Source organism: Pseudochaenichthys georgianus, unplaced genomic scaffold (genome assembly GCF_902827115.2).
Source record: "Pseudochaenichthys georgianus unplaced genomic scaffold, fPseGeo1.2 scaffold_693_arrow_ctg1, whole genome shotgun sequence".
Lineage (NCBI taxonomy): Eukaryota > Metazoa > Chordata > Actinopteri > Perciformes > Channichthyidae > Pseudochaenichthys > Pseudochaenichthys georgianus.
In genome coordinates, this window is record NW_027263247.1 from 79425 (window position 1) to 95723 (window position 16299).

At 43.1% G+C, this 16299-nt stretch overlaps 1 protein-coding gene across 1 annotated transcript; it reads left to right on the plus strand.

Annotated features, from left to right (window-relative positions):
- Positions 1–5772: 5772 nt before the first annotated feature.
- LOC117443878 (crystal protein) lies at positions 5773–15170 on the plus strand (the record flags this gene model as incomplete). The annotated part of the gene is made up of 7 exons (XM_034079687.1): positions 5773–6099; positions 7203–7404; positions 9677–9810; positions 12295–12422; positions 12921–13039; positions 14232–14372; positions 14998–15170. Coding segments are annotated over exons 1-7 (1224 nt in total), but the record flags the coding sequence as incomplete, so codon positions are not given.
- Positions 15171–16299: the final 1129 nt, after the last annotated feature.

A 16299-nucleotide genomic window follows, 5' to 3' on the forward strand; every position in this document is an offset into this window, starting at 1 on the left:
TCAAAATGTCTGGTAATAATTAGGGAGGCTCCGATCGATCGGCCGCCGGTCATTATCGGCCGATATTCACTCTTAATAGTTTGATCGGTGCTCTCGATAAAGGCCGATCAGGAGAGCTGGGTCTGATCGATATGGACATAAACGCGAGTGAAGTGTAACCGGACGCGAGAGAGAGATCAGATCAGCTGCTGAGTCTGACCGAGACACGCAGCTCTGCAGGATCACCTGAAGCCCCGCCCTCTGTTTAGCGCGCTGCAGGAGCTGCATGAGAAACAGACGTGCTGTCAGGAGAGAGAGAGGGAGAGAGAGGGAGGGAGAGAGAGAGAAAGAGAGGATCCGTTTCTCCCGTGTTATTATTCAAAGTTGATGTAAACTTCTGAATAATGTACGTTATCTACTACAAGTAGTTTGTTTGAATGTAATAATTATGTTGTTTGTGGAATCATTTATTGAAAAATGAATCTGAATTTTTCGATATGTTACGATTATAAACTGAAGCAATATAAAAATGAGCCCGTGAACTGAGTTTTAAACTGAAGCATATCTGCTCATAGTCCGGTAATTACCTGCTAACGGAAACTCTGCTACACAACTCTTATTATTATTATTGAAATATGACCGGTAAGTTTCAAATTTGTCCGGTAAAATCAATTCTGCCCGGACATTTGACCAGCGAGAAAAAATCCTAGCGGAAACCCTGCTCCCTGTATGTTCGCGCGAAAATACGCGCGAATAATGACGCAATTGGCTCTCCATACCGGTTTTCCTGACTTTATTTTCTTTCTCTTTTTTTTTTTTTTTTCATGTCCCTTTAGGGCAGCGTTTCACAAAGTGTGGGGCGCGCCCCACTGGTGGGGAGCAGAGATGTGATAGGTGGGTCGCGAATGGACGCTATAAACGGGAGATTTTTTTTTGTATTTAAAAAAAAAATGTTTTGGACCTCAGGCCGGAATCGAACCTGGGTCCTCGCGGGCGGTAGTGGATTATTACAGCCGGAGACTCGCAACGGCGGTGGACTCTCACAGCACCGCTGCACCGGACTTGCCGGAGCCTCCAGAGCCTCGCAACGGCGGGTGTTTGCGGCGGCGGATGCGGTACCGGCGCAGCGGCGCTGTGAAAGTCCACGGCCCACCAATGCTAGAGTCAGCGGCCCACCAATGCTAGAGCCAGCGGCCCACCAACGGCAGCGGCCCAACGGGAAAAGTCCCAAATCTCCTGATGGCCAATCCGAGCCTGCTCACACACACACAACTGAAACCAAAGTCATTTGCAGACATATGTAAAAATCTCTCATACACACATGTGAAACGCTCTCACACACAGACACAACAGCGTTGCAGTCGGGAAGAAAAGCAATGTGGAGCGGCACCTCACCACTTCATAAGGAGTTTAACCGTGACACTTTTCGAAATCCCGTTTGTGTCCCCCCATTTTACAAATAGGCCTATGTTTATTATTATCTTTTAACGCAAGCCATCATCGCCACGGAGGAGCACACAGCCTCTGTGAGCGAGCGAGAGACAGACAGACAGACAGAGAGAGAGAGAGAGAGAGAGAGAGAGAGAGAGAGAGAGAGACAGACAGACAGACAGACAGAGGGAAAAAAACACACCTTTATCTATTTAATATAGCCTAGTTGTACAAAATAAAGTAAGAAATCATTCCAATGTGTACTATAGGACAGTAAACAGTTTAAAAGGGGAGTGATTAGTAAAATATGCATAAATAAAAAGAAAGAATGCTAACTAGGTAACATAAGATAAGAATACACAAGTTTAAATGATTTGTTATTGGTTGTGATCATATTCTAAAGATGTTTGGATTATTGAAAAGTATACAGCTCCCTTTCATAGAGTGTTGAGAGCTGTGTCCATAAATGCATGGATGCACCAGATTGATGCATTTAACTTCAACATTTAAAAAAAAAATCATACATTTTCTTTTCACTGAAAACGGGTCCCACAGACCCAAACAGCCACAAAGGTTAAAGGTAAGCATGTAATAATGTTAAAATGTGCTAAATATATACACTGCAAACAAACTGAAAAAGAGGAGTAAAAGTAGCTCACAACTTGTTTAATTTTTTTGAAAGTAGCTCTCATCCTAAAAAAGGTTGGAGACCCCTGTTATAGAACGATACATTTGACCATTTTAAGCTTGGCCTACCATTTTATTGGAGCGGGGAGGAACAGGTGTTCAAAGTGGGGAATGCCAGAAAAAGTTTGAGAACCACTGGCTTAGGGGCTCCGTAAGTGTAGCCTCTTGACGACTTACCATTGTATCCTTACAGTAAGTTATAGTTCACATTTTGTTTCCATTTGAAAGACAGAGTATTTCCACATGTTTTACTTTGAGACAAAACGCCGGCATGGAATGAAGCACACCCAGACAAAGTTAGTTGATGATTTTACATTTATTTGTGTAACATTATTTTGTTCAATTAAAAGGTGTCCCACCAGAATGACAGAACTGTCCAACTTTCCAACTAAATCATTGCATAGCATCATTAGTGTAATGATTTTAATCTCTATTAATCTCGGCACTGTTTTTTGAGCACACTTTCTGCGAGGTAAGTGCAGCAGGGTGTGCCCTGTCAGCCACAGCCCAGATTTCTCCTCGGTCACAACCGGGTTAAAGGAGAAGGTGGGGCAGCAGCTGCTGACCATAATAGCCGGTCAGGGGCAGTAGGGTGGAATGTTGTTGTTGGACGACAGTGCGCGTATACATCGCGGCTCCACCCACTGTACCCATAGAGTCCAGTGGAGGGCGGCGCCTGTGAGAGATATAACGTTGGGTTACGTATGGTAACCCTTGTTATATTAGCATAGGCGGAGCCCTCTACCCAGGGCACTGTCTGTCCTATTCCGCTCGCTGAAGAGAGATGTAGGATGATAGTCAGGAGGTGAGGCCTCCTTTTATACGGTGTGATGCGCGCGCATTCAGGTAGGCCCGCCCAGGGCCGGCTACCTCTATAGAAGTCTCAGTGGGAGAATGCTCGCAGGGTAAGGTAGTACCCATAGAGTCCAGTAGAGGGCTCCGCCTGTGCTAATATAACACGGGTTACCATACGTGACCCAATGTTACGGCTGCTGCCTTCCTGGTCCTCTTAACTGTGTTAATGTGTGTTGCATGTAAAGGAGCTGTGCGATTGCCCTGTCGTGATTGGCTGCCATCTCCTGGTCCGCCCCCTGAAGATTGTGATTGGAGCACGCCGGGCCCGACGCACTCCAGTCGCAGCGCACAGCTGGCGCACACCTGCTGGAGACGACTACAAAGCCTGGGGACAATCATAACTCTGGAGGCTCTGTTGGGGGAACGGACGCCTCTCGCTAGCGGCTAGTTTGTGTGCGAATGTGTTAAACAGTCGGTTAACTTGTGTGGTCCGTGTTGATCAGTATTATTGTGATTAGATGTGTCTCGATTAGTGTTGTGTGACTGTTGTACTTTGCCTCAGCTGTGTTTTCGTACAGCTTCCCTTCTTTAGACTGTACCACTTTGACAGTGAGGGGTTTAGTTTATTATCTATTTCTTTGTATGTACACAGGCTCCTTTTTGTTAGAGTCCTTCCTTTGTTTGTTCCGTAGTTAAGTCGGCGCCCTTTTGTTTGTTTCAGGCTGCCTGCCTGCCATTTTGTTTCACCCTTTTATAATAAAGAGATTTATAATTATTACCAATTCCAATCTGGTGTATGTTGCTTTCCTCTTCCCCTAGCCGGGACGTAACAACCAGTTAAGCCCTGAGCCTGTTTTTCAGGCCTCAGGCTCGAAAATGACATTCCCAGAAAAATGACTATTTCTTCTAAACGGGGTAAATTAATAATCTTTTTTCTCAAAGCAAAGATAAACCTGTGAGTTGGATGTAGAAAAGTCAGAATCAATATATTAAAACTGCGGTCGCACATGTGCGCGCAGTGATGAGCGGGCCCTCGCGTCCGTGCGCCAAAAACATTACAATTACAAAATAATTATATCGACAGCCCCTCAACACACAAACACACCGCTTTCATAAAAGACACACTTGTTCTGCAATAATATGTTTTATGTTTCCTGTCATTTTTGTTAGGAAAGGACATGCCCGAAAGACACGACATGTTCTCCTTCTCTGAGGGTCAAGAAGAACATCCAAGAGGATCATTAAAAGCTGATGTTATGAGATGTTAAGACCAGTACAGCACATTCACTAAGAAACTACTTTTATTGTAAAAACAGTCAGCTGATCGAATGCAGCTATTTCCACATCTATACTCCATCAGCTGATTATTTCTATTTGCCTCACTTTATGAGCTTCACATCACTTGTGCCTTGTACCGCAGAGTTTGCAACTTCACAAATAAATGGGGCCAATCTTCAGTCAGATGTGAATGTGTAATCTAACATTTTCAGTAAGAATAATGGACGAAAGGATGCAAATACAATTTATTGAAATGTGAACCAAAAGTTAATCAAATGTTTTAAATAAAAAGCACATATGGACAGAAGGTGTAAACCTATTAAATATATAAGTAAACACATTTAGTCAAAGTGACAGACTAGGCCTGTGCAGTTGGTATCAGCTTTGCCCAGCATGGGCTCCTCCATCAGGCCTGGTCCTCCTCCATCAGGCCTGGTCCTCCTCCATCAGGCCTGGTCCTCCTCGCTGAGGAAAGACCCTCAGTCCTCTCCACACCAACAGACTGGACGTCCATCACACGGAGGTTTCTCCCTGAAGTCTCTGCAGCCCTCTGGACACCACGCTATCTCAATCCGTCCACACTGAATATGAGAGGGGAAATGAAAATAATAAATAGATATGAGGAGCTGTGAGCTCTGAGTGTGTGCTAACAGCTAACGGCTGATGTGTTGGGCCAATCACGAAGCGTCATTTCTTGATTGGCAGCAAAAACAACCAATCACAGCAGTGCTTCTCTGGCTGGCTCTGTCCAATCACAAACAAGAAGTGTTCTCCCTAAGGAATACCCTTTCCGTCCGATGTGAAATGCTGTGGCGTTTTCTGAAATGCTGTGCGGTCTTGCACTTCAGGGCCACCGTACTAACTATATGTATCTGTTATTCAGGGAACAAAATACACAGTAAACCATTAACATATATATTATGGTGAAGTAATACATGTTACATAATATATATGTAATATTACAGGTTTTCAACTAAACACTAACAGTGCCTTAAAAAGAGCAATTGAATATCTACAGGAAACATAGATGGTATTTAGTATAGTACCAGTATATACCAGTATTTAGTAGTGGAAAAACACGTAGTGGCAGATACGTAATAGCACGTTATCATAGTACATAATAGTTCATAAACAATACCCGATAAACCTGAATATAAGTTTGATTAAAACACATTTTTCTCCATGAAGCCTGCTGCAGTTTCCCCAATGACCTTCTGTGTTTGACTTTGTGATTACATTAAGCAAAGAGAAGACGAGTGGTCCTCCATTAGCGCTCCTTCATCATCCTCTCACCGGACTCCACTCAGCATCAAACAGTGCAGCTTTTGTCTGATTAAATCTGAACTAGCGACTCCCTAAATTGGAGTCACAAGTATGGAAAACAATCTGCGGAGAGTTTCCTACTGCAGGCTTGTGGGGGATGCAACTTGTTCAAACCTTTTGCTACTCAAGTCAAATGTAATCTGAGCAGCAGAAGTATTTTAACGCAACATGGAGATCTGGCAATGTTTGTTTCTGCTTCTGCTGAGTTTAACCCCTGTGGAGAATTCGAAAAATAATGATTTCGACCTTGCCAGCTTTTTGAGAAGTATCTACCCTGGGATGCTCGTGAAGGAAGAGCCGTTCATCCCCAAAAGAGACTTTGTAGGGCGATCTGAGGTGCAACCCGATGTGAAAGCAGTCAGCCAGGATAGCAACGGGGCTTCTGGAGCTGTGGTGATGACAAAGGATGGACAGATCAAAGGGATAACGGTGGGCAAGGCCCGTATCTTCTATGGGATCCCGTACGCAGGCCCTCCTGTTGGGGCTTATCGCTGGAAACCACCCAGACCTGTGAGTCCTTGGCCGGAGGTTTATGATGCCTCCTTCCCCAGAGCCGCATGCATGCAGGCCTGCAGCGGACCCATCTCAGAGGAGTGTCCCAGGAAGGTAAGAAACAACATTGTTACATTTCCTTTTAGGGTGTAGTAACATGCTTTTTGATTTTGTGGTAATTTGATGGAAAGTGAGTACAGGTGTACATAATGGACAGAAAAGGGCCTGAAAACACTCTCAAAGTCAGATATATTGTGTTTTTCATATATAATATATCATAGGTGTCAGATTTATACAGAGCCTGTCTCTGATTGGCTGAAACACCAAACAGATCATTGCAGCATTACCCATAATCCCCTCTGTTTCAGCCCTGTTTCCAAAGTGCTGATTCTCTGTCTGTTACTTTAGATGAAAATAAGGAGCCCCTCCCCACGCCCCTCTGAGAGACATTTGGTTACAAAGAACTCAATGGGGGGGGGGGGGGGGGGGTTACCTTGTTGCTGATTGGCTAATGGCTACACAAGACAACACATCGTTATGACATCACAAAGTGGACAAAATCTGATCAGCTCATTTTCAGACAGGTTTTTATAGAAATGGATCAAAAAGAGAGAAAATCTTTGTTCCTGAAACTTTCAGAGTCTCTTTCCACAGAGGGGACACATGTTGATGTAGAAGAGACATGGAGAAGAGGGGACACATGTTGATGTAGAAGAGACATGAAGAAGAGGGGACACATGTTGATGTAGAAGAGACATGAGGAAGAGGGGACACATGTTGATGTAGAAGAGCCATGAAGAAGAGGGGACACATGTTGAAGTAGAAGAGACATGAAGAAGAGGGGACACATGTTGATGTAGAAGAGACGTGAAGAAGAGGGGACACATGTTGATGTAGAAGAGACATGAGGAAGAGGGGACACATGTTGATGTAGAAGAGACATGAAGAAGGACACATGTTGATGTAGAAGAGACATGAAGAAGAGGGGACACATGTTGATGTAGAAGAGACATGGAGAAGAGGGGACACATGTTGATGTAGAAGAGACATGAGGAAGAGGGGACACATGTTGATGTAGAAGAGACATGAAGAAGAGGGGACACATGTTGATGTAGAAGAGACATGGAGAAGAGGGGACCCATGTTGATGTAGAAAAGACATGAAGAAGAGGATTTTGCATAATAGGTCCCCTTTAATGATTATTTTCCCCATGAAAGGTGAGTGAGGACTGTCTGTACCTGAACGTCTTCGTGCCTCTGGATGTGGACTTCCTGTCTCCCCTGGAGGTCCCTCTCCCGGTCTTAGTGTGGATCCACGGGGGGGATTTCATCGCCGGATCGGCCTCAAAGCCTCTGTACGACGGACGCTTCATCAGCAACTTCACACACACGGTGGTGGTGAGCCTGGAGTACAGACTGGGTACGACATGTGGAGTTATTCCCACTGTTACATGCACCCTCTACAATAGCAATACTTGTTGTTGTGTTTTACTTGCAAGACAAACCAGCATTAAGACATCTCGCAAAACCACAAATAGACAGCTATTACATCACTTCCTGTTGTCGACTCCTCAGATAATGTGTAAGCAATTATTTCAAAGGACTCAAATGTACCTGCTGGAGGGAGGATGCAGAGAGGTTACTTCATACAGACAGAAATATACATGTTTACTCAATAATACATATATTAATATACATTCATTTACTATATACCCTTACATATCTAACAAAATACTCCTGTCCTAATGTTTATGGTGCTCTTACCCTTAACTGTTCATACTGTATGTTCTTTGACGTTTTTATATCTGTCACCTGTATATTCTTATATTATAGTATTAAAAAAAGGGCTTTGCAGAACTTGTTAGACGCTAACTGTGGACAGTACTCTGTGTACATAGCAATTAATATATTTAATTTATATAGCACTTCTCATCTGCCAAGACAAATCTCGAAGTGCTTCACAACAAGGGATACACTTTGAGAGATTAAACAAATAATTGTAATAATAATAAGAAATCAAAATATAAAATAAGTACAAAAATAAAAGTCGGAGATAGCGATAAAAATGGCAGTACTCCAGGTGTACCGTGCTCAAAGTTTATTGGAAGGCCTGCCGAAAGAAGAGGGTCTTAAGGCCGGTTTTGAAGACCTCGGTGGAAGGGGCAGATCTCAGCTGATCTGGGAGGGAGTTCCAGAGGCGCGGGGCGAACGAGCAGAAGGCTCGGTCTCCCATTGTTCGGAGACGTGTGCGGGGGATGTAGAGAAGAGGAGCGTGGCTGGAGCGGAGAGAGCGGCAGGCCCGGTTCTACGGGGGTGCATAAGGGTGCAACCTCAGTTGAGTCGTTATGCACCCTCATTTGAAAAATGAAAAGTAAAAAAAAAAAAATGAAAAGTGAAAAATATTACATTTTGCCTACTATTACTAACAATAGTAGTAATAATAATAATAATAAGAAGAAGAAGAAGAAGAAGAAGAAGAAGAAGAAGAAGAAGAAGAAGAAGAAGAAGAAGAAGAAGAAGAAGAAGAAGAAGAAGAAGAAGAAGAAGTTATTATGTCAGGTGCGCGTGACCTGTGCCGCTGCACATTCATCATCTGCAAGGTGCTGACACAGCAGTCAGTGATGGATCAGAACATGGTTAAAACAACCAGCCCTTATCGCCAGCATACACTGCATCTCCTGCAGGTATAACAGTTCAGATCATGGGGACGTTACGTTACTGTCGTGGACACTAACGTCCTCCTTCCCGACTCGCCTGCTTTGCCCGCCTCGCCCACAGAGGCGGAGCAGCCACAGCCGTCTTCGTTGCCCCAAACACCGCCACCCCTCGGCGGCCCGCAAGTGCCAGAGGACCTCGGCTAAACAGAGCCTGCCCAGGTATATTTAAAAAAGTACCCCACATTTTGCAGCTCATGGTTTCAAAACAGAGATTGGCTGGAATATTCATGTAAAAAAGATGCCATCTTCTGCTATGCATGTAGACATGTCGGTTCAAGTAAGTCAGATGCCTTCACCACAACTGGCTACAACAACTGGCGCCATGCTCTTATAGGCTACGTGATAAGGGACTGGGAAGGCATAATCAAGCAAAGAGCACATAGATCCATAGATCTCTTCATTTTGCTCTCAAAGTGCACCAGATTGATGCTTTTAACTTCAATATTTAAAAAAATATATTCCCGGGGGAGCATGCCCCCGGACCCCCCCAGAGGAGGTGAGGACTCCCATAGAGGGTGTTAGGTACACTCCCCACTTATAAAAATAGCACTTTACCACTGCACCCTCTCTAATCTCAGATGCACCCGAGTCATTTTGTTCTGGAACCGGGCCTGGGGTAGATGTCTGGGTATGAATGAGGTCACAGAGGTATTTTGGGCTTTGTCCATTCAGGGCTTTGTACGTGAGGAGCAGAACCTTCAACTGGACCCTGTAGTGGACTGGCAGCAATCATTCTGTCCTTCAAGGGCTTTTCTTCTCCTGTATATGCCGGGATAAAGTAGGCATTTCTTTGGAAAAGCAACAAGCAGGCAACTCGTGGTAGACATACAGTGAGAGTAAATAATGTGGTCAAAATAATCCAATTTGTAATCACTCTGCTGTCCTGCATGAGATATGTGGAACTCAGAGTTAATCAATGTCCTGCTGGAGTCAATGATGTCCCGCTGATCATGTGAATGTCTGCGTGTCTTTAAGGTGCTTTTGGGTTCCTCGTGTCGGGCAAAAACCCTCTTTCAGCAGCTGCAGGGAATTATGGGATATTGGACCAGCAGGCGGCTCTACTCTGGGTCCAAAGGAACATCGCAGTGTTTGGAGGGGACTCCAGCAAGGCAAGCACACACACAAGGTCTACTCATCTTGAAATACACAGGAGTAGATATTCAGTTTGTATACAAGATAGCTATAAAGTGTAAAATAGTATTAAAGTGTGATCGCTTTCATCGTAACAGGTATGAATAAAACTGATCGATGTCTTTAAAGCAATACGTTTAGATCAAAGAGGCGAATGGATAATAAGGACCAGTGCATCGATTGATCTTAAAGGTCCCACGTCATGCTTTTCCGGTTGTCACCCGTCCCCTCGTGTTATGAAGGTGTTTCTGCATGTAGACGGTCTGCAGTCACAAACCCTCAAAGTGCACCCTGTAGCGAGTAAAGCTCTGACTCAGAGAAGACCTGTCTGCTGCCCCAGAACGCCTCGCTGGACATTTCTCTTTTTCTTCCTGGGTATAGTGACGTAACATTACGTCCACGGAGCCGTTACATTTGGACCAATCCGCAGACTTCCTCACACACTCACTCAATCTTTTCTCAGCTGCAGCTCCGCGGATTTCTCAGCCTGAGACGGCGGGACGCGGCGAGGATGTGAGTCGGTGTGTGTGAGGAGCAGACACACAAACTCCCAGCCAGGCTGTGGGTGTGTGTGTGCGGCAGGGTTACCGCTAGGATTTTTTCTCGCCGGTCAAATGTCCGGGCAGAATTTATTTTACCGGACTAATTTGAAACTTACCGGTCATATTTCAATAATAATAATAGTTGTGTAGCAGAGTTTTCGTTAGCAGGTAATTACCGGACTATGAGCAGATATGCTTCAGTTTAAAACTCAGTTCACGGGCTCATTTTTATATTGCTTCAGTTTATAATCGTAACAGATCGAAAAATTCAGATTCATTTTTCAATAAATGATTCCACAAACAACAAACAACATAATTATTACATTCAAACAAACTACTTGTAGTAGATAACGTACATTATTCAGAAGTTTACATCAACTTTGAATAATAACACGGGAGAAACGGATCCTCTCCCTCCCTCTCTCTCTCCTGACAGCACGTCAATTTCTCCTGCAGCTCGCTAAACAGAGGGCGGGGCTTCAGGTGATACAGAGCTGCGTGTCTCGGTCAGACTCAGCAGCTGATCTGATCTCTCTCTCTCGCTCCGGTTACACTTCACTCGCGTTTATGTCCATATCGATCAGATCCAGCTCTCCTGATCGGCCTTTATAGAGAGCACCGATCAAACTATTAAGAGTGAATATCAGCCGATAATGACCGGCGGCCGATCGATCGGAGCATCCCTAATTTACCGGTTTTTTATAAATTTTACCAGCTAAAAACCGGTAATTACCGGCTCTCGGAAACCCTGGTGTGCGGGTGTGTGTGTGTGCTCGGGCTGGGTTTCGGGCTGGGTTTCGGGCTGGGTTTCGAGCTGGTTTCGGGCTGGGTTTCGCTGTCTCGTTGTCTCGCAGACGGCTACTGGGCTCACAGGGGGGGGGGGGGCAGGAGCAACAAGCCGTTTAGGACAGAGTGAATACACACACTATACAGAGATGCTGTGAGAAACCAATGTGAGTTTGGAACATTGCAGAATATAAATCTATTCTAGTCAACAATGGAGTTATGATCAGTAGAAATGGCCATGACATGAGACCTTTAAGCAAAAAAAACTTGTGTACCATTTCTATGATGACACGATTTCATGGATACTACAAACAGTTAGTGAGGATTTCCTGTTGACAGGGAAACCGCACTTATTCAAAAAACGTGTATCTTTAATGTAAAGAGGCCCTACTAATGTCATGTTCAGGTTTATGTCAGTATGTAGTGTCTCTACTTTAAAGAGTCCTCTCCTGCTGATGTTCAGGTGTATATCAGTATGTAGTGTCTCTACTTTAAAGAGTCCTCTCCTGCTGATGTTCAGGTGTATATCAGTATGTAGTGTCTCTACTTTAAAGAGTCCTCTCCTGCTGATGTTCAGGTGTATATCAGTCTGTAGTGTCTCTACTTTAAAGAGTCCTCTCCTGCTGATGTTCAGGTGTATATCAGTATGTAGTGTCTCTACTTTAAAGAGTCCTCTCCTGCTGATGTTCAGGTGTATATCAGTATGTAGTGTCTCTACTTTAAAGAGTCCTCTCCTGCTGATGTTCAGGTGTATATCAGTATGTAGTGTCTCTACTTTAAAGAGTCCTCTCCTGCTGATGTTCAGGTGTATATCAGTATGTAGTGTCTCTACTTTAAAGAGTCCTCTCCTGCTGATGTTCAGGTGTATATCAGTATGTAGTGTCTCTACTTTAAAGAGTCCTCTCCTGCTGATGTTCAGGTGTATATCAGTATGTAGTGTCTCTACTTTAAAGAGTCCTCTCCTGCTGATGTTCAGGTGTATATCAGTATGTAGTGTCTCTACTTTAAAGAGTCCTCTCCTGCTGATGTTCAGGTGTATATCAGTATGCAGTGTATTTAGCGTTTGCAGACTATGTACATGCACAACAACCTATAAAACACACTACGTGTCTCTGTGTGGTGTACTTTTGTCAGGTGACCATATTTGGGGAGAGTGCAGGCGCTCAGTCCGTCAGCCTCCACCTGATGATCCAAAGCAGCAAGACCCTGTTCAAACAGGCCGTCCTGCAGAGCCTGCCCTTCTCCATCCCTCTGAAGACCAGGTGAGGAACCACGGGGGCTTTTCTTAGGTTTCCACGTGTTTCAATCAACTTCAATGACTTGCCGTAGCAACTTCAGCTGCTGTCTAGAGAAAATTATGAGTTAGGCAAATATGCAAAGAAACACAATATCGATATAAAGTATTTTAAGATCTTGCAAGCATGATGAGTGTGTGACAGTCTCTTATAGGGAAACTGTACATTTACATGACAACACAACAACATTTGGGCCCAGTTGTCGCCCTATCACAATAAGCAAAACTCACACCCTATAACAGTTGGGTTAAGAAATGTCTTCCTTTCGCCCTGTCTTCCTGTAATGCCATAAAACCCTTTATCTTATCCTCGTGAACACAAACCAAATGTTCTTCTCAGACATAAGGATTGAAAACACTTGAAAGGATACTACTTTGTTAGAAGTTACATTTCATTATGATTTCACTGCATTAAGCTTTAATACCATAATTGCCATAACAAACTATCGCTGCCTCTTTTCCCCAGACGTGACGCCCTGAAGCTGGGGAAGGACTTTGCTAAACAGACGAACTGCTCAGTGAGCGACATCGTGTGCCTGCTGTCTCTCAGTCCACAGGAAGTCCTCGCTGCACAGATGAAAACAAGTAGGGCGCCACAAAATACACCCTGCCTACGCTTCACAGTTAGATCCAAGGGCAGCCCACACACTTACATAAGGAGGCCTGATTTCTGTCTCTAGCCGTTATTATGCTCCAAATATCTGGAACCGACTCCCAGAAACCCGCTGCAACTCTGACTACTTTTAAATCCAGGCTTTCTTGTTGCAGCTGCTTTTAATTGAGCTATTCACATCTCACACTGCACTGTAACTTCTATTCATGTTTTATTATCTTTGTTTTTAATGTTTTATGTGTTTTATGCTCTTAATGTCTTTCATCTTGTAAAGCACTTTGAATTGCCTTGCCTTGTCTTCTATGCAAGAGATGAAGGAAAACTATATTAGTACTTTATTTATCCGAATTTGGGAAATGTTTGTGTTGCAGCAGCATAAAAAGACAAGGCTTTGTACATAAGACAAATTAAAAGATAAGAAATAAACATTCCAAAATGTAAACATCTCAAATAGAAATGAAATAGCGTTAAAAAAAAATTGAAAATATACATGTGGAAATACAAATGCACAGTAACCACATATAAAGCAGGATATTAATTCAAAAATTAAGTGTGTGAGGAATGGAATATTAAATATGAAATTGAATGTAAAATGTACAGACAATATTCTCTATCCTGGTCATGTGCGCGTTCGTGTGTGTTGGAGGAGGGGCTCTGTGAGGAAGTCTGAAGGAAGGGGCAGATTTTTTCCGGTTGTGTATTTTCAAATTCTAGCGCACTCGAGCTGGTTTCTCCAAAATTACATACCCCACCTTTAACTGTCTGGTTTTTTTTTCTGAAAGCTGTTGCTAGAGGGAAAACAATAGCTTATTATACAAATAAATAAAAACAGCTAAGATTAACAGAACTGAACAGAGAGCTAAAAGAACTTGAGACAAAACATAAAAAATATCTAAATTCAAATCTCACCATACAATTAAAATAAATTAGGAATGAATTAAATATTTTATACTCACAAGAAATATGAAAAAATACAATTTATACAAAACAAAAGTATTATGAATCTGGTTCAAAAAGTGCAATATAAGCAAAACGAAATACAAAGAACTTATTTGTTTTATTATTATAAACAATCATATACTCACGCTTAGAATATGAACAACAAAATTAAACAAGTTTTAGAATCTCTTAATTTAAATCTTACTGACTTCTTTTTGATCCCAGGCTCCAAGATTGTGAACCCGTTCAGGTTCCTGGAGGTTTTTGAGACGTGGGGTCCGTACATCGATGGAGAAATAATAAAAGAACAAGCTGTCACCGCCTTTCTGAAGGGCCACTGGCAGAAAGAGAAGCCTGTTCTACTGGGTGAGAGACGCGCACACACACACACACACACACACACACACACACACACACACACACACACACACACACACACACACACACACACACACACACACACACACACACACACACACACACACACACACACACACACACACACACACACACACACACACACATACCATGTATACATCACTTCAGGGGACATTACATTGACTTACATGCATTTCCTGGAGACTTATCCTAACCTTAGCCATAACCAACACATGCCTAACCCTAACCCTAAACCTAACCAAGTCTTCACCCTAAAATTAATGACCCCCCTTATGAGGACCTCCATTTTGTCCCCATAAGGGAGGCGAGTCCCCACACGTGACTATGTAAACAGATGTAGGTCCCCACAAGTATAGTAATGCTAGACTACACACACACACACACACACACACACACACACACACACACACACACACACACACACACACACACACACACACACACACACACACACACACACACACACACACACACACACACACAAATAAGTAGTGGAGTAAAGTACTGATACCAGAAACATGTACTTAAGTACAGTAACAAAGTATTTGTATTTGTACCTCTGGATATCAGCTTGTTTTCATGTTTCCTGCAGGAACGACCTCAGAGGAAGGAGTGATCTTTGCGTACGGTGTCTTCAACAAGCCGGTGTCTGGGTTGGAGAGCACTGTTTACATCACGGCCATCTTTAAACATCACGCTCTGCGCATCCTGCACAAATACCTGCCGCTGTACAAGCAGACCGACCGCAGGGACATGCTCGCTCAGGTGAGAGAAGATAAGATAATAAAACATTGAAGTGAAATGAAAGACTTGAATAAGATGCACATCAGAAAGGGGAGGGTTTCAATGTATACTGTTCCCTTATTGTTTACTGCTCCCTGTAACTGCAGGTCTATTTCAATGCAACTGGTGAAATGTTATCACCTGTCTTCTAAATAAAGAATTGTAAAAATATATATATATTTTAAAAAAAGAAAGAAAATGAAATACAAAAAAAAAAAAATGTTTATCCACCTCAACACTAAAAAAATAAAATGAAATGAAAGATGTTAAAAGTAAGAAGACCTAAATTCACTGGTTTGGTATAGAGAGCTTTCTATGGGCAACTTTTTGAGTTAGATACAGGGGATGGAGTAAATGTATTTCAATCAATCAAATGTTATCTAGTTAGCGTAATATCGCCTAATTACACATTTGTCTCCCAGAGAAACCCCACAATTAATAGAAAAAATTGAAGAAACCTCATGAATAGAAACTTATCACAGCGTCAATATCATAAAACACGTTACATGTATTGGTATTAAATACAATCTAATGCTTTTTGCTGGTATAGGACAAATAACACTCATCTTACTCCCCAAACTGCTGACATATAAACAATTATTTATGAGGAAACTCGTTTTTTTGAAAGCTGCGTGCCGAGCCTATCAAAACACAGTCTAATGCTTTACACTGACTGCACACGTTAATGCCTCAAAACGGATGTCTAAAAAATGATCTTTTTAATGCACATTCAACCAGATCATCAGTCAGCACAGCACGGGTCAAACTCAAGGCCCGGGGGCCAAATCAGGCCCTTGGTGGATTTAATTTCGGCCCGCAGGATCATTTTAATATCTATTAGATCTGGCCCGCCGGTATATTGCACCTTCCCTCCATCCTGAGGGTCTCCTCCGCTCAGAGCCGGACCCCAAACATTGATGACCTTGCACCCTGATGAGATGCCAAGTGTCTGAGCTAGCATCACAGAGCAGCACACTGAGTTCAATGGATGCTTCCTTCTGCACTTTCTCTCTCACGACAGCAGGGCATGTTTGGTTTCTCTTTGAGGGGAATAGTTTTGTTGAAGCTGTTGTTGGCCTGTGGGAGAATGTACTCATAAGAAGTGACTCTG